This window comes from Rousettus aegyptiacus, unplaced genomic scaffold (genome assembly GCF_014176215.1).
Source record: "Rousettus aegyptiacus isolate mRouAeg1 unplaced genomic scaffold, mRouAeg1.p scaffold_m13_p_4, whole genome shotgun sequence".
In the NCBI taxonomy this organism is placed as follows: domain Eukaryota; kingdom Metazoa; phylum Chordata; class Mammalia; order Chiroptera; family Pteropodidae; genus Rousettus; species Rousettus aegyptiacus.
Genome location: NW_023416307.1, coordinates 11,704,269 through 11,723,646, shown reverse-complemented (window position 1 = coordinate 11,723,646; position 19,378 = coordinate 11,704,269). Strand labels below are relative to the sequence as shown.

Sequence of the window (19,378 nt, the reverse complement as noted above, 5' to 3'; positions counted from 1 at the left end):
CAGCCAGCTTCATCCTTAGAGCAGCCAAATCTGCCATGAAAGGCTACAATAAGCCAAAAATCTGTCACTAGAGTAAAAAAATAATCCAGAGCCTAGGAAATGAATGAACGAATGAATAAAATTATTTTAGTATCTTCAGAAAGATCAAAAAGATATACTGTGGATATTATGGACAAGCAGAAGAGCTTTCAACAAGTAAACTATGCTTGACATAATAAGTTCAATTTAAAAAATTAGAATATAAATGCAAGAAAAATGAGGAGAAAAATACGTAAGACCAATACGGAAGATCCAAAACCCAACTAAACTGTGTTAAAGAAACAGAGAAAAGAAAAAGGAATACATTTTTTTAAAAAAAAGAAAGTTTCCCAGAGCTCGAGAGATGTCAAAATTGAAAGTACCAAGGAGAATAACTGAATATTTAGATATATATAACAAAATTTTAGTATTTTATAACACCAATAATAAGATTCCATAGTATATATGTGTGTGTGTGGCAGGATGGGAGGTGGGGAGGAAGGCAGGCTTGCAAAGAACAGGCTATAAAAAATTTACAAAATCAAACTGGTATCAGACTTCTCATTAAGGACAACCAATGCCAGAAGATAACTGAGTTACTTTCAAAGTCTTGATAGAAAATTATATTTCAATCTAGAATACTATATCTAGCCAAAAAGTTAATCAAATACAAGTTACAAAACAAAGCCACTTTAGACATAAAAGGGCTCACCTCTTCAACACTTCTTAGGATGGAACTCTCTATGGACTCTAGCACATGAGAAAGTTAATCCGTGAATAGGAAGATATGGACTCTAGGTAAACAATCCCACCTGGGGTGAAGAAATAAATCTTCAGATGAAACTTGTGCATCAAGCCCAGAAACAAAACGCTTAGACTAGAATTCTAGGGAAGAAATTTTTTGGCAAAGTATTTTTTAAAAACTGATAATCAAGACTTGTCCAATGCATGGGGAAATAGGCACTCTCAGACATTATTGTTGGGACTGTCATTTGGCTAAACCTTTTAGAGACTAGGATCAGGTAGCATCTGTCAACAATTCCACTACCAGAAATCTATTCCTACAAAATTACCTATATGTGAGCATTGCAGAGGAGTACATAAGAGCATATGAGTGGAGTTATCTGGGTCCAAATTTCAGCTTTGCTACTTGCCAGTTCTGTGCTGTTTCCTTGTTTACCAAATGAAAACACTTTCTCAACAGGCTGTTGTGAGGATTAAATAAGAGGTTCCATATGAAAGGCTTATAGCACAACGGCCAGCATACAGGAAACATTCAGTTAGCTCAGCAAATACTCAGTTTATCCACAAAACACTTGCCACTTTCACGCAAGGATGTTTAATGCCCCACTTTAACATGGTGAAAAATGAAAACAACTAATATGATCCTATTTATGTTCTTAAAAGATTATATTTGTAATTGTACATATATGTTTACACATGTAGAAGACTAAAAGGGGAAAATATGCTAATGTGTTACATCTAGGAGCAGGAGAGGACAGGGTTGTTTCTGTGTGAAATTTTTATTGTGAATGACAAAAGTTGTCTTATCCTTTAGAGAAAGAAAGAAACATCAACATAAATCTTAGGAAGAAAAAGATAATCTTTATAAGCACACACAAACATTACATAGAAAACTTTTATTTTAATTTACTATACATGTTTAAATTTTAGGAAGATACTAAGTAGACGCACTTCCCTCTGTAGGCTTAGTTTGATCTTCAGTTACCTGTAAAAACATGAATAGCTTTACTTTTCTAATAAATAGTTTTACTCTCTACTCATCATTCAAAATCATTCCATAGTCCTTCTCTTATAATAACTCTCTTTCTCCTTCAATAACAATTATTATTGAAAGTTAAGTAGAAAGAAAACTCATGAGGCTAAGTTCCCTATATAAATTATCGAGCACAGCAAATTCCATTAAAAATATAATCTGAGGCATGTATCCAGGCTTCTCAAGCTTCTCATTTTATTTTTTATCTATAAAATGGAATCATAAGTATTAAGAAAAATATGAGCAGTGCTACGACAAGGTTCTTTAAATCATTTTGTTGGAAAGTGCTGGCCTAAGCTGCAGCTCTCTTCCGCACTGCCCCCAGAATAAGCTTTTAAACAGGAACAGCTGCCCGATAGGTCACTTCCTTGTTAAAATTCTCCAGTCACCCCCAATCGCCTTCAGGAGGGGAATGCGAATTCTACATCACAGAAGATGAGTCCCTCATACTCTATTTACAACAAACTTCTTTGGACTCATCACCCACCCTACATGTGACTGTACATTCAGATTCATTTTACATTTACCATACTTTCCTCCATGCTTCTATGCAAGTAGCTTCCTCTGAGAAAACCCCCCAACCCATCCCCCAGTATATTATAGGCCTGGCCCACTTTTATTCACCCTTTAAAATCAGCTTAAGAGACGCAAATTCCTGAGAACCTTCCTTATCCGAATCCCATTTAGGTTTGGGTCCTACTCCTCCATACGCCAGAACCCACATGTACACCCGAAGTGCCTGCTATGTCTAGCTATCCCATTAAATTAACTTCCTTGAGGACAGTAAGTCGGTTTTGTTCATTTCTGTACCTACTGCTCCTGTCACGAAACACTCAATAAGTCTGTGCTGGTTCAATCAATGAACCATATGTTTAACCTACTCTCTTTAGACAAGCAAAATGGATGGTGGAAGAAAAAATCTGGACCAGAATAAATATTTCAAAAACAGCTACGCACTGATTTCTACTAGGTATTTTAGGTTACTGTCTCTCCAATTTTTCCTTGCTTTAAAAGTATTCAGTTATTATTGCTTCCTGAATTTCCCCAAACTATTTCCTATACACTCATTTCTTCTCTAGTCTTCATCTAACATTGTGATCAACCAAAGAAATAAAGTTACTCCACCCATTCAAATAAACATTCATCTCATGAAAAAAAAAAAGAAAATTATATAAACTTTACCTAAGACCATTATGGCTAAGTAATACCTAAACAAAAAATTCTACCTGTAAATTAATTAATACAAACTAGGTTTATACATCATCATTAAAAAAATCAATAAATATTTATTGGGTAAAGCCCCTCACCCCTTGTGCTAAATGTTGGGTTCAAAATTGGGGGTTACACATATATAACAAACCCTGAATGAGCTAACAGACTGAATGTAAATATACTAGCAAAAACAATCAGAAAACAATACAAGGAGGTATATAATCAAGCAGAAACAATATGAATGGATACTCGACAAGAGATTACTCTGAGAATGTTTCACAGAAAAGGTGAGACATGGGCGAGGTACCGAAGAATAAGCAAGATGTAAGTGCACAGGAGAATGGGAAATGGAGTCCCAATGAAAGAACTGTCCTAAAGAAATAAATAAACTTGGAAATAAGTTTTACACGCTTATTAGTGTGCTTCCAAGCCTGACTAGAGCGGAAAATTAGGGTAACTAGGAAGGGTTCATGCAGCTGGATTACACAGGACAACCATCAGATAATTTAAGTTAAAGATGAACACTTAGTATATGAAAGAGTGAACAGGGATAGTTGTGGTCAAGAAATACAATCATTCCTACTTAATGAAATCTAAATGCTACTGACACAGAATAAACTACAAAATCACAAGCATTTAAATTTGACTTTTCAGGACATTTCTGCATTTAATATGTCAACGGTCAAGGCATCTTTAAAATACATCTGACAAATTTTAATCCTTTAAATGTTCATGAAGTATACAAAAAATTATAATAAGAACTAATTAAAACCATGGCAACTTTTAAGAACTATTACTACTATATAGTAATATTCTTATATTTCTTTCAAGTTCTACAGTATCATTTGCATAATATTAACAAATAAAAGAGAATTACCAAATTACAATTTTTCTCTTGCTGAAATATGACTGAGGTCAACAACCACAAAATTGCTTTAGCTATTGAGACAACTAATTACTTTTCTTCTTTCTCTTTCTTCTCTTTTTACTTTTTCTTTGTTATTAATTTCAATGAAAATTTCTTTGTAGAAGAGTACTCATTAACTGTCAAAAACACTTACCATTTTCCGAGATCTTTCCAATAGCTTATCCCATACTGTAAAATGTGCCTTGAAAAGAAAAGATTTACTATGAATTAACTAAGTTAGTACAGTTAAAATAAAAGGAGCTGAGTCTTTACATAGGTTTTAAAGAAAACAAATACATAAAAAGTTAAAGAAAACAAATACATACTAATGAAGCTAAAAGGTTATAAACGTAGACTAGAGTAGAAGGAAAAAATACTATATTGAACAGTTGTTTTGTTTGGCACTTAAGAAAAAAAGACTTAGGCACTGATTATGGCATTCTTCCTATTTTTTCCTCCTTAATCATTACCATTATTATAATGGGAAGAAAAAACCTGCCACACTTTCCTGTAGATTATGTTTCTTTCCTTAAATAGCCAATTTTAACATGCTAGAGGTCATTCTTTAAATAATAATCACAAGGAGAGGTTCATTAAAAACTGACTATGACATTCTCATGCTGAAATGGTAGACCTAGAGGATTTAGCAAATCACCCTAAAGAACAAGTAAAAACTAACAAAGAAAATAGTAAAAGTGAGAGCCAACTTAATCCTTAATCCTTAACAATCTCATGTAAAGTTATCAGAAGGAATTAATGAAAACTGGGCAAAGTGCATAATGACCATATCAATTTTATGAAATTAGTCGAAGGGGATACTGAGCAATATGTATGGGCTAGTGACTCTTTCACATAGAATGGGCTGGTAAAATTTATAACAAAAAGTAGAATTACTAAACATGTACACGCAGACACTTCTGGAGACAAGAGCAGCACGTAAAGGGAAAACCATGCCTGACTCAGGCAGAATAAACAGCTGGTGCAGAGACCTTCCTGGAGAAAGAGGCATGAGATGAAGTCAGAGAGGCAGGCAAGGGCCAGATAGTGTAGGACTTTATGAGACAGGGAAAGGGTTAGAATTTGTTTATGAGAAGTCACTGGAAAGTCTGGGACAGAAGGATTACATGATTTGATTTGTAAATTAAAAAGTCATTTTGACTTCTAAGTAGAGAATGCACTGTAGGAACAAGAATGAAAACGAGGAAGGGGGATGAAGAGTGAGAGGGACTTGGAGGAGGGAAGCAGTAGTAGATGAGAACATGGTTCTGATGGAAAACGGAATCAAGAATTCCTCAGAATCAAGAATTAGGTAGGTAAATGATGATGCCATTTTCTGAAATGGAGAAAGCAGGAAGAGAAGTAGGTATGTAGAGAAAAATCAAACATGTAAAGGAAATGAATGCTAAAAATTACAAAATGCTGATGAAAGAGATAAAAGATTTAAATAAATGAAAAGATATACTGTGTTCATAGACTGACGACTCGATATAGTCAAGATGTCAATTCTCCCCAAATTGATATACAAGTTTAAAACAATTCCTATCAAAAAACCAGCAAGACTTGTCAAAATAGAAAAGATTACTCTGAAATTAAATGAAAAGGCAAAGGACATAGAATAGTTGAAACAATTTTTAGAAAGAGTAACATGGGTGGAATTATTCTACCTGATTTCGAGACCTATTTATAGCTACAGTAATCAAGACTGTGATACTGGCAGAGAGATAGACACAGATTAATGGAACAGAATAGAGACAGAATAGGAACCCAGGTATAGACCCACACGAATCTGCCTTCCAATTTTTAACAACAGTGAAAAGCAGTTCAATGGAGAATGATAGCCTTTTCAACAAATGGTGCTAGGGCAATCTGATGTCTCTAGGCAAGAAAACATGAACCTCAACCTAAATCTCACACCTTATACAAGGTTTAACGCAAAATGGACCACAGATTTAAATATAAAACTATAAAATTTTTAGGAAAAAGAACAGGAGAAAATCTTTTGGATCTATGCTGAGGCAAAGAATTCTTAGAATTGACATCCAAAGTGCGATCCACAAAGGGAAAAGCTGATAAATTGGAGTTCATAAAAATTAAAAACTTCTGATCTGCAAAAGCCTGTTCATAGGATGAAATGACAAATTACAGACAAAGAGAAAATATTTGCAAACTACATAGCTAACAAAGGACTAGTATCTAGAATACATATTTTTAAAATTCTCAAAACTCAACAATAAAAAAGTAAACAATCCAATTAGAACATGGCCAAAGATATTCATAGACATTTCACCAAAAAAATATATACATATGGCAAATAAGCACATGAAAAGATGTTCAACACAATTAGCCAATAGGGAAATGCAAATTAAAACAACAATGAGAAATCACTACCAACTGATGGGAATGGCTAAAATAAAAAGCAGAGACAATATCAAATGCTGGCAAGGATCTGAAAAACTGATTACTCACACATTGCTTGTAGGAATGTAAAATGGTGCAGCCACTCTGAAACTCAGTTTGGTAGTTTTCTGGGCATTTATCCCAGAGCAATGAAAACATATATTCACAAAAACCTGTACACAAATATTCACAGCAGCTTTATTCATAATAGCCAAAAAGCTAAAAACAACCCTGTAAGGGGTGAATGGTTAAACAAAGTGTGGTCCACCCACACCCCACACCAAGGAGTACTACTCAGCAATAAAAAGGAATGAACTATTGATATACTGATACACACGACAACTTGGATGAACATCCAAAGAATTACGCTAAGTGAAAAAAGCCGATCCCATAAGATTAGATACTATATGATCCCATTCATGTAACATTCTCGAAATGACAAAATTGTAGAAATGGAGAACAGATTAGTAGTCGCCAGAAGCAAAGAGGTAGGGGAGGGGCGGAGGGGAGCGGGCGTGGCTACAAAGGCCAACACGAGGGATCCTTGTGAAGGAACTCTTCTGCATCTGCACACCATCAGTGTCCATACTCTGGTTGTGACATTGCACTGCAGTTCTGCAAGATGCTATCATTGGGGAAACCGGGTAAAGGTACTTGAGATCTCTCTGTATGATTTCCTATAACAGCATAGGAATCTATAATTATCTCAAAATCAAATTTAATTTTAAAAAGGATTAGCAAAGGTGAGAGCAATATAGAAAATGATAGTCTTTGGATCATGAATAGAAGAGCATGCCAAAAAGGCAAAGGGCATTCCAGAAGGTCTCACCAAAGTGCACTCCAAAACTCCTCAATGCACCATTCCCTATACTAATTTGAAAACCGAAAAATGCTATCTGGATTTAACGTTTCTTTTATGAATTAATTATCTGTTTACACTCTTGGGAAAACTGTTTTTAAATCATAAACCCAACTTTACAAAATATTAGTGTCATGCAACTTAATAAAAACGGAAATGTATGTCCTTCAAATTGGTATAAAATCAAGATCAGAATCACACCCACACCCAAACTGGATGAGTTGAAACTTTAAGCTTTACTTACTCTTAAGTGAACAGGTAAAGAGAGACCCTGGAATCTTCGTACAAGACTCGACTGGGTGGCTTGAAGGTTGTGAACTGCTGACACTTCATACTGGAAACAAATACCCGTTCTTGGAATAAGAGGGCCCTCACTCACGTCGATGAAGTCACCAAATCTGATTTGATTTTAAAAACAAACAAATAAAACCTCAAAATCAAATGACTTTCAATACATTGGGGGAGGAGGGGAATCTATTAAGTCTCTCTACTGCTATGTCCCTAATCAGGAACATTCTAAGTGGCTGGATTCAGTCTCTAACAGTCTTTGACAAAACAGGCTTAAGTGAAGAGGTTAAAACTTTGAAAATTAAAGTGAACTTTTTTCTTCATTAGCACTGATATAATTTTAAAGATTTTTTAAGATCACTGAAAACATTGTTATCAAGTAGATTCAGTGTCTAAAACCGATAACCTCCAACTTTACAAGAACTCATTTTAATAGAGTTTAGAAGTCAGTATATAGGGAAAATTATGTCCAAAAACAAAGAGCAACTTTCTAGAGGAAAAAAATTCAAGTGTAAATCAAGAAAACATGAGGCTGAATAAACAGTTACAGGCCATGAAGTCAATTTTGCATAAAACAGTCTTACTTCTCTCATCCCCTGAGTCAGCAAGCACATTCTGGTTTAATTTACTTATATGTAATATAAGTAGTAACTAATTAGTCAGAATTCACACTTCTGTATACACGTGAATTATCATGTGCAATTCCTAATCTAAATATTCTGCTCAATTTCAAAATTATCTCTTAAAAATTACATTTTTAAACAATGGTTTTCCACATTTTAAATGCAGAAATAAAAATAACAATAAAATGAGGAACAGAAACCACAACTGTTCCAGAAGACAATTTAAAGCTTCCAATTACCACATTAAAACAACAAACAAGGCAATAGAAAATAAGGTTAATAACAAAAAAGGTACAAATTCATCCTTTACAGTTGTATACTACATTCAGACAACAATAAAGCTAAACCTTACTATAAATTAGCATAACAGCCAATGTTTTTTTTACTTTCACTTACCTGTGCAGCTTAACTATTCTCTCAGGGTTCTGAGATGCCTTCTCTTCTATGTAATCTATTTTATACCTAAAAAGCAACAAAGAAAAAAAATATAATTATAAACATACAAAAAGGTGTTTTACAAAACCTCCCTCCTCTTCCTCTTTAGGTTCACATTTGGCGCCTCCTCTTCCTCAGCCCCGTGCACGTCCCACCTCCCTCCATGTGGCCACACACAGCCTCACGATTCCATGAGACTGATGCCACCAACGCGACAGCAGCCTCCTAGGCGCCAACCTAATGGGCGCTTTCAGGTCCTCGTTTTCTTACCACCGTGCACCTCCACTTCTCAAAATGCTTATGAATTCTCTGGCCGCTCTTCTCTTTCTCTGTCCTTCAAGGGTTCTGTCCTAGACCTTCTTTTCAGTCTTAAGCACCCTTGCTGGGCTAGCTCCTGGATTTGCACAGCTTTAATAACCACCTATACATTTATATCTTCCACACCTCTGCTTCTAATCCACACAGCTCTTCTGAGCCCCAAACTATACATCCAGGACCCTTCTGGACGTCCACTAGGGTGTTCCACAAGCACCTTAAACTCCCAAATTCTCAAAACTAAGCAAAAAGTTGCCCCCTCTTTTCCCACAAACTTATTCTTATTCCTAGCTTACAAATAAGACAACTAAGTTCTTATTTTTCTAGCTTAGTAAATGACACAGCCAACCGCCCATTTTCCAAGTGAAAAACCTGGAAGATTTCCTTGATTTCTGCTTCTCCCATCACACTCCCTACATCCATTTCATTACCAAGCCATGTCGCGGTTCTGCCTAAATGCTTCTCAAATCTACCCCATTTTGTCAGTATAGTTAATAGCAGAGGTGGAACCACACAGCCCAGGTTCAAATCATGCCTTTACCACTTACTATCAAGAGTCTTGTCTATTCGCCCCAAGGTGCTAAACAAATATTATGTGTGTGTGACAAGGCTGGGAAACATTGGTTTATGCAAAAACATCCACTTACTGCCACACCTCCGCTGCCAGGGCCTCCCAAGCATTACCAAAGGAGACCATTCCCTTGAATGAGTACCTCCTGACTCACCTCTAAGAGATGCTCCTGTCTCCTGGACAGAATCTATACTATTTTTTTTCAGAGCAGATTCTCTTTCTAACTAGTTCCAATTTCAATTAGATCAATATTAAAATTTAGTTTATGGTCTTACAACTAGTGGAAGAAAGTGAACTGGTTGTTTTCTGAGAAAGGGAAACGAGAAGCCAGGATTTAAAATGTTGACAAATAAAATCTATCAAATGAATAATTCTTTTGCAGAAGACTAAAACCTAGCTGTGTAAACATTTACTTCAGCCGTTAGCTCCCTTCAAAAGGCGGGCACTTTCTATCTTACCCTTTTGTTTAAAGAGTGCAAGGATGGAGGGGAAAGGCTGCCAATGGACAAAATAATAATTACTTAATATGTTATTATTTCACAATGGAAGAGAAAAAGAAAATATAAGATTATGTTGATATAAAAAGAAGGAATGGCCAAAGAAACACAGAGATAAAGTGGGAAAATTATCAAACTGGAGAGGGGGGGTCTTTCCTCTGTGAAATAATTAATGAGATGAACAAAAGTAAACAGGCTGGTACAGAAAAAGAGATCTTAGAGCTAAAAATAAAACTGTGTCCTTCAAACAGCAAATATAAAAATTCCTAAGAGCTCGATTTTCTTCACTGCATATAAATAACTTGGGAAGGTTAATCTTGTTTTAAAGGAAGTCAGCACTTACTTATTGTGTTGAAATATTTCTAATGCCACTTTTGCATCGACTTCCAGAGTTTCAAATGGAAGATCTTTATAAATTAAAGCACGAGCATCCTTTGTGAAGGAACGTAGGTTCTCCTTAAAAATGAAAGTATTAACTTTTTTAACAATTGACTTAAAAATATTTCTACATAAGGCAAATAAGACAAATTGTATGAGTAATATTCTAAATCCAACTAAAACAAAAAGCAAATCGAATTTGTTAGGAAAGTTATTAGTTTGTAAAATTAAATATTTGGACCATAAAATGTAAGGTTAGAAATTTTTCCCAACTCCATAAAACTTGCAAATTATTTGTAATTAGATATCAGTCTGTATTAATAATTATTAAAGATAGTCCTACAAAAAAATTTATAATAAACATTTCAAATTATACAACCTTATAAATATTTATGAAAACAATGCAACAAGTAGAAATGCTAATAAATAGTAAGATACAAAAATCTGTTTATACTAATTTGTAAAACTAAGTTTTTTAGATGCATGGGGGAAAAGTTACTGTTTATATGATTCAGAAAGTTTCATTAGGAAATGTAATGTCATCATTGGCTCTGTCCAAAATATAGCATATTTCCAATATGATAACTTTCTGTTTAATGAAAATGTCAGTTTTACACAATTAAAACAATTCTTTAATAATACACACTACCGATGTTTATGAGATTTTTAATAAAAACTATAGTTGAGTTTTCATACTATAAGTCATCAATACAGAAAAGATAGATCACTATTATGCAAATAATTTTTGTAATAAAATTCTTTCCATAAACTTCCTGTTAGATTTCTTTTTACATGAAATGAATGACTCTTCTCTATTATTGAAGGGATAACACTGTATTTCTACATTCACAGTTTAATATAGCTGTTAGTTGACTATAACTCTCCCTTACTTTCTCTAAACTGTGCACCTAACCCCATGAAGCCTGCAATTAGCTAGTGCATTTCTTTTTAAAGTTTTATCTATAAAAAAAGGAAGAGGAGGCAGCATGTTTCACAAATAATGAGAGCTGAATCTTGATCTCATGAGTTTTTACCTAACTACTCCAAAAAAGAAACTCTTTTTAAATCTGGGAGCATACTTAGAAAGGAAGAAGTTAAGTCGATGTGAATCCAGAGATCATAAACAGTTCCAAGTCCTTCCTAGGCTTTCCTCCCCATCTCTCTCTTCACTTCCTCTCTCTCTCACTTTCTCTCTTTCTTCCTTCCTGTTTACTCCTCTCTCCCTGTTGACATTAAGTATATCAGCAGGATTATAAAAGAAATAACTTCCAAAGCCAGAATTTAAATCTGTCCTGACTCCAAAACTCTTGCTTTTAGGAACTACAGTTTTCACTAAATCTAAGATGTACCACCAAGGGAAAACACTATCAATTATAAGATACCAACTATGGTAAAGCACATTTGTTTCCAGAGATATTAAAGTGTGAAAAAAATAGACAAGGTAGAATTGATAAAATGGTATGCTATACCATCTCCCCATTTCTGGTCTCTAGACTTCCAATCTGTAAGACATAGTTTTGCTTAATTAAGAATTAGGCATTTTCATACTCTCCCCAATCATAACTAAGTCTCTAGGCTTGACTTTTGAAAGTCGTCAGCACCCTATACCTACAGAGCATCTTATCTACATCGTCTTTCTTAAGGGAGGCCCGCTGCTACTCAAGCCCCCGACCAACCAGGAGCACCCTCATTAGAGTACAGACCATTCACAAAGAGTCTAGTTTGTTGCTATCTGGGTTAGCTTTGTCCAAGTCGGAGTCTTTAATTCGCTCCCCGCTCTCAATGTGACCCTTGTGTATAGGAGGATCTTAGTGTATGAGTTTAGGACAACAGTTTTCAAATTGTGCTCTGGGAATGCAAGTTTAAGGCTCCATGCTCATGTCCCCCACATCAGCCAAGATAGTTAAGCTTCTATATTTTATGTTCTGAGCATCTTGAAAACTGCTATCTTAAGGAACAGAAGGAACAGTACAAGGAAGAAAGCATTTTAAGAAAAGGTCGAACAGGACATAAAGCTTTCATACAACTGACCAGGCTTTTATGAGTACTTTCATTCATATGCTTTTCTTAAATACACTGGAAAAGCAACAAAAAATATAGATTGGCAAACAGACAGACAGTTTCATTCCTTTAAGTATCCTCAACTCAACAATACTAACATAGGAATAATTCTAACAAAGAAAAGCACTGTCTCTAAAATACTCCAAAGCAGGGGCCCCAACCCCTGGCTGCAGCCACTCCCCAGCTCCAGCATCACCGCCTCAGCTCCACCTCAGATCATCAGGCATTAGATTCTCATAGGAGCACAGCTCCCCGATGCCAGAAAGGTTGAGGACCACTGCTCCAAATAGTATACTTACTTTTGATGGCATCCACTCATCAAGTCTCTTATCCAAAACAACATCATAGCAGAAGGCTCCTGCAATTACTGTAAATCCAACCAAAATAAAAGGCAAAGTTAAATCTGTCAGTGTAGAAAATTATCAATTTGCAACAACTGAGTATTATACCATAAAATGAAGTGTTAAGCAATCTCTTCCAACTCTACAAATTATAAAACTGTTGTCATTATCCCAGCTGCCTGCCAGAGTTCTACCACCTTAACCCCATCCAAAAACTTAATTCACCTATTATTAACCACGAATCACCAGTATTTTTGAAACATTCAAGTTTTCTTCAGAAATATTATCACTACAGAGATTTCAAATAGTCACCAGATATAAAAATTTTCAAAGAACAAGATATTTAATAAGGAGATAAATGAATAAATGGACATGAAATGTAGAATTTTTTAAATATCACCTGCATACTTTTATTTTTGTCTTGTTCTTCTTAGAATCACTCATTTTTTCAAATATTTTTAGTTGTATATACTTCTACATTTTTAAAATACAAATGTGATCCTATTACACATACTACTGCAAAATCCTAGTTTTAGCTAAATTGCAAAAAGTATGAACTCTTCCATCTCCCCAAAATGATGTCCCTCTCCAGAGTCATAGTCATTTCTGATGATGTTGTGCTACCTAAGTGTGGCTTTCTCCATAAGTTTATTTATATTCCCATTTCCTGCTCCCATTTTCCATTTAATTTAGAAATAAATGCTTAAAGTGGTAAGAAATAAACACTGAGACAATGTAATTACATGAACTTGACATTCAAGAGAAACATTCTCCTCTAATTTTATTACATTAATGTTTGACCTCTAATAATTAAATAGGATGGACTTTGTTACCCATAATAAATGGAATGTATGTATGATGGTCATTTATATTATATAAAATTAGAAATGAACTCTATACATCAAAAATATATCCCAAAATATTCAAAGATTACAAAAAGGATATTTATATTTATACATGTACATTACCAGGAACTTCTGGAGCTCTGATCAAACTGACCACATACTCATCTTTGAATGCCCTCTCTATTACACAGCCCATCATCATGGCACAAGAACGCCAATAAGCCTAGAAAAATAAAATGGACACAAACATACAGTATAAGATTCAATGAAGTTTATTCAACATTAAAATTTAGGTTTTTGACTTAGGGAATAGTATTCAAGTATCTGTCCACCTTCAACACGTAGCAATAGTTTCCATCAGGCCATGACACTATACTAAGCAAAAACCAGAAAAGAATGAAACACCAATTTCGTACTGTCAGCAATGTTTCTATGCAAGATATCAGACACTCTAATGTTTATCAACCAATACATAGCTTTACTATCTGGTAGTAACTTTATTTTTAACCCAGGATAAAGTTAACTTGTTAACAAACTTGTGCTAAAGTAAAATAAATATATTACTATATACCTGTTTTTAAATATATATAATGGAGGAGAAACTCAACTTTTAAGAATTATTTATGACTTATTCTATATCTAACATCACCTACATCACTCAAGTTAATTACATGTACAGTGAAGCAACTTCACTATTAACCAGGCTTTCATTTTACTAGTACATTTTGATCCACGCTCGTGCCTGATATGGGTATCCACACAACAACCTTATCGTAGTTGTAAATAGATACACAAGTTCTTCACATACCTGACCATCTTATGTTCATACTGGCACTACTATAACTGGGCACTTAACATTCATAAGCTACTCTCCACATCTGAGAGCTATAAGAGTGGGTTCATTTGGTTGTGTGTGGCAGATTGCTCCAGAATGTATTCTATACAACTACATAACATACACAAAAAATAAGTACAAGCCCAGGCTATGAAGGTAAGTAGCAAAATGCACTTCTTCATCTTTCCTATGTAGATGTTTATAACTCTGTTGAACTCCAGAGTCGGAATACCTAGGTCCAAATCCAGGCTCTACCATTTCCTAAACTGGTAACTTTGAGGATTAAATAAATATTAATACCTAAAAATCACTTATGACAGTGGTCAATACATAATACTCAATGTTAGCTATTACTATTATATCTATCGTTTTCTTGTTTAAGTATTTCAACAAATATTATTAAATATCTACTGTACGTAAATTAAGGACTGGGTCCAATAAGGAACATGATCCCCATCTTCACAGAATCAAATTAAAATTAAAATATTAAAAATTAAATATTGTATCTACAATTTAAATTAAAGTATTGTGAGGCTCTAGAGAAAAGAGGGATTAATTCTGACAAGAAGAAACTAAGAACCTTCCTCAGAGCAGATGGCATTTTAATTGAACTATAAAAGACAAACAGGATTTTAATAGAGAGGAAAGGAAATGCTCAGAGTTCAAGGAAGAGCATCAACAAAAGCAAGGAGGATAACACGGCATAAACCATTAGTGATCAAGTCCTTTAGTGTGGCCAGAGTAAAGAGGAAGTGGAAAGATGCAGTGGGAGTTAAGGCTGGGTTCACAGGGCCTGGAAAGTTACATGAACAGTTATCAAATAGGCAAGTTCTTTAGAAGTGACATGATCCTTAGTAATGTCATGTAATAATACCCATAGGACCATTAAGGAAAACTTTAGTATTAAAGGGGGGAGGAGTGGGTAGAGAGAGTGAAAAAGTTCTTGAAATAATCTGGAGAAGATGTTCAAAGGCTGAATTCCAGCAGTAGCAGTAGCAATAGGAATGAAATCACCTGCAATAAAGAGGGTGATGAATAAGTGTCAAAGACATGAATGTAAAACACATGCCATATCGTTTCCTCAAGCCAAAATACATGAATGCCACTGGTATTTTTTGAACTGTGAAAATGCCTAATCTAATAAGTAAAACACAAGCTAGTACAGCATAATATTTGATCTTGGCTATATTTGCACATTTCATACTCTACAGAAAAAAGATTTTAACAAAATCCAGGAGAAAAAAATTTTAAAACCAGGGATTGGGAGAGAATATGGAGACAGAAATACCTTATTAACTTCTCCTGGATCACGATCTTTGAAAGTAAGAAATTTAATATCACAGGACTTGGTCAAAGGTTTATACATGTCCCATGGCTGTCCATCCACAAGAGCCAGAATGGACTTCCTGCAGTACCACTCGCCTAAATCTAGAAATTTAAAATAGATTGAGGGTCAAAATCTAACAAAACCCAAAGTGAAAAGTTATATGTTTAAGTGCTATCTTAAGAAATAAAACAACAGAAATACAAGATTCTGAAAGCTGTCTTTCTTTTTGGAGAAAAAAGTATTACATATTACCTCTGTAACCATTAAAAAAAAATAAAACCCCAAAAAGTCAATGTATTGTTAAAATCTCTCTTTTTTTTTTTAACACCTATAGCACCTGGTATTCCAGGCTGGACCCCACTTAGCTTCCGAGATCAGGTATATTCAGGATCAATGTATTGCTGATCATTAACAAAATTACCCAAACCATTTACAAAATTCAATAAGGCTAAGTCTAGTTTGAAATTAATTTGTCAATTACTAATTATTAAAACAATTTTTTAAGAACGACACTTAAATATTCAGAGAGCAACATCACGGATATATTTAGATATACACACGCACAACTTAGAAAGGAAAATACACTACACTTCTACAGTAAATCTGTTCTAGGTGGGTTTGGGGTATTGCTCCCAAACTGTCTCTTACTTCCCTAAGTAGGTGGCTTTCAAGTACACAGCTACTCACAGAAGTGGTCAAACTATAGGGTCTAAATTATCAGCCATTAAATCAGTTTCATAAAGGCAGGGTCATGTCTATTCTTGCTCACTCATCCGTATACCCAGAGCCTAGCACCAGTCCTGAAAGCCTGAAATATACTAGTACTCAACATGTTTACTGAATGTCAAGCAAGTCTCAGGGCAGGGGTCATGCTGAGGGTGGTTCAGAGGCTTCATTCATCTCTCCATGTGATGAGAATAAAGCTCCTTAAGGGCCGGAGGTTTTGTTTATCCTCCTCTGCAATCCTAACACCTATATATAGCTGAGGGTCAATAAAGGCCAAAAAATAAAAAATAAGTAAACAATTATCATAAATACTAATTCAAATGCCAGAATAAATGAACATTGACAGTGTACACTTTATAAGCTGGTAACTAAAGTTGCTACGTAAATGGAATCATTACTGAGTCTTCCAAAACAATGCAGCTAGTCATACACGACTAGCATGTGGGGGTATATCTATTGGGGGAGGGGGCTTTCTAAATTTCAATATCATCAGTTCTATCAAAGCTACTATACAAGCATTTTGATCAGAAATCAAAAATAAAAATACAGAGGCCCTATTCCCTTCATTTCCACACCAAATCACACACAGTGCACAGTATCTCCCTTAAGATATGAACACAATAAAATTTTTTTACGCCAATCATATTCACCCCATGCACACTTCCACTCACACATTTACTACACATGCACGTAAACAAAAACACCACAGAGGCAAGAGGTAAGCAGATAAACAATTTAAGTTAGGCTATAAGAACTAGAAAGAAAAAGGCCAAAATAGCTGAGGCCAGGGTAGACCCTCTACAAAATCCTTTCAGATCCTCAAGGTCACTGCTCCCATTACAGCAGAATGCTGTCTAAAAGGAACAAGCTACTAAAATCAGTGCTTTCAGATCTGCCTTCCACCAGAAACAATTTATAGCACCTAAATTTAGCCAGATTCAAACAAATACCAGCATGACTTGTGCATAACAGTACCAACCTTGCAACATCCATAGTATGCTCAAGAGCTTAAACAGTGAATAGACAGTAAGATGCCAGATAAAAGAGAACTTCTGGGACATTCTGAAAGCAATTAGAGCATCTTGTCTCCTCTGCACCTATTCTCCCACACAGCTTAGGTAAGAGTCAAAACTGTATCCTGATTGGTTACTTACGCATGGCACAACTGTAAGGAGTTGAAATGTTTTTATTCATCACAAACAAAGTGCCAGGGTCAGTTTTCCCAACGTGTTTAACTTCAATCTTCTCAGTTCGGGGAGTTAGTGACAACTGCCGCTCTTTCTCTTTATTAAAGAGATCATTCTGCATTTCTATCAGTTCGGTTGGTGACAGCTGAGAAGCTGTTGATGTTGCTATAAATTCTGTGTAAAAATTACAATAAGAACGCGGAAAAAATGAATAACAGAGTGCTGATCCCACCCTCTTCTACTCCCACATCACCGTCCTCCGACAAGGAAAGAATAGGAAGGAACAGAATTTTAAACACTGTTCGTCAAAATACTTTCAGTGGTGAAGTTAAACCACTTTCTAATTAATCATTAAAACGCCAACGAAGGAAAACCGCAGCCAGCCCAGATCCACGCCTTTACTTCAACTTTGCTCTTTCACCATCAGATCTGGATTTCCTACTAATTTCCACTGTGATAGTCCAATCTGTACTTTACAATAGGAGCAAAAATTAACCAGGAAGTGGAGTCAAAACTAGACCAGTCATTGGGAAGGTGGGCAAAGTTGTCACTTCGATAAGGTCTTGGGGACAATGAAGCTGCAGGAGATTGGAGGTCCCACGCCAAAATTACCACTATCTAGAGCGAGAAATCCAGAGCTTATTTAACGAACCCCAAATCAGAAGATTTGACAAGTACGAGGATCTCGATGGGATACAGGTCTGTACAGGCTCCTCCAGAGGCCCCGCACCCCGCCCTCCCCGACCCCCTTGCTCCGGGAGATCTGTACCCTCCGCCCTCAGTCCCGCTGGACCCCCAGGACCCGCCTCCAGCCCTATGTGGGCAGACATCATCCTTTAAGCCTTGCTCCCCGTCCTCACGGCCGCTGAAACTCACTCCGGCCAGCCCCGCCACCGGGGGCGGCTCGCAGGAGCCGCAGCCCCCACAGCCCCACTGCCATCGCCTCCGTCGCGGCCGCAGGAACCGCCGCGCTCAGGTGCTCCGTCGTCTTCCTCCCCGCGGAAACTCTGAGCGCGCACCCCGGGTTCCGTAGGACAGTTCCGTTCCGGGGCCGAGGCTCCGGGCGCGTTCGCGCCTCGCTGAGGATAAGTCAGCTGTCTGAGGTCTGGCGTCTGGAGCTGGGGCGCGCGTTCCAGGGGCGCAGAGGCTAAATGACCGAGAGGTGCTGGGCCACTGCGCGGCGGGTCCTCCACCCCGGGGGCTCTGCAAGGAACAGGCGTCTCCTTTGGACCCGCAGCGACCTATCCGTGTCCTCGCCTTCTGTCCGCGGATTCGAGCCCCGCGGGCTGAGCGAAGAAGCCCGTGCTTCCCGCAAAGAGTACTGGGGAGAAAAATGGGGAAAAGACTAACTACTTCTATTTACTCTTGTCGCTTACGTGGTCAGCCCGGCTGGCCATGGCGAATACATCTTCTAGCTGGTGGCTTAACTCTCGGTTTTGCTAGGGTGAGTTTTCAGGTCGGCCGGGCATTTATTTAGCTATGTTGTCTCGTTACTAACATATCCAAAGCTCCCGGAACACTGCAGGACACACTCAGTAGATATTTGTTGAATGAACGAACGGAATGTCCTTGCAAGAAGTTGCAGGGCGGTTTCTAATTCCTTTGTCGTACCAGGATTTACTGCTGTTGAAGTAAGCACTCTGCAGGTGAAGTATGGAAATGCTTTCCTTCAAAGTTGTTTGATGCAGTGACTTAAGGCGTTTAAGTGTACAAATTCAACCCGTGCCCTTTTCCTTCCCTGATCTTTGTCTTGCAATGGCACACCGCTTCCACCAGGGG

General features: G+C 36.6%; 1 protein-coding gene across 6 annotated transcripts in view; it reads right to left on the bottom strand.

Moving 5' to 3' along the window:
* MRPL39 (mitochondrial ribosomal protein L39) overlaps positions 1-18,608 on the bottom strand; it is a 131,427-nt gene extending 112,819 nt beyond the window's left edge. For 5 of the 6 annotated variants that reach the window (XR_004950309.1, XR_004950308.1, XR_004950306.1 and 2 more), the window contains exons 1-9: positions 18,476-18,608; positions 17,567-17,773; positions 15,648-15,787; positions 13,648-13,747; positions 12,638-12,705; positions 10,243-10,355; positions 8,478-8,543; positions 7,415-7,568; positions 4,069-4,116 (exon numbers count right to left, since the gene is read on the bottom strand). Coding sequence is in view for 2 of the 6 variants with exons in the window: in XM_036218506.1 (XP_036074399.1) it covers positions 4,069-4,116; positions 7,415-7,568; positions 8,478-8,543; positions 10,243-10,355; positions 12,638-12,705; positions 13,648-13,747; positions 15,648-15,787; positions 17,567-17,773; positions 18,476-18,539 (960 nt within the window). In the remaining 4 variants the exon portion in view is untranslated. Of the gene's footprint in view, positions 1-1,603; positions 1,748-4,068; positions 4,117-7,414; positions 7,569-8,477; positions 8,544-10,242; positions 10,356-12,637; positions 12,706-13,647; positions 13,748-15,647; positions 15,788-17,566; positions 17,774-18,475 lie in introns of those variants that run through there. The other variant, XM_016140421.2, reaches the window with a different exon arrangement.
* Positions 18,609-19,378: the final 770 nt, after the last annotated feature.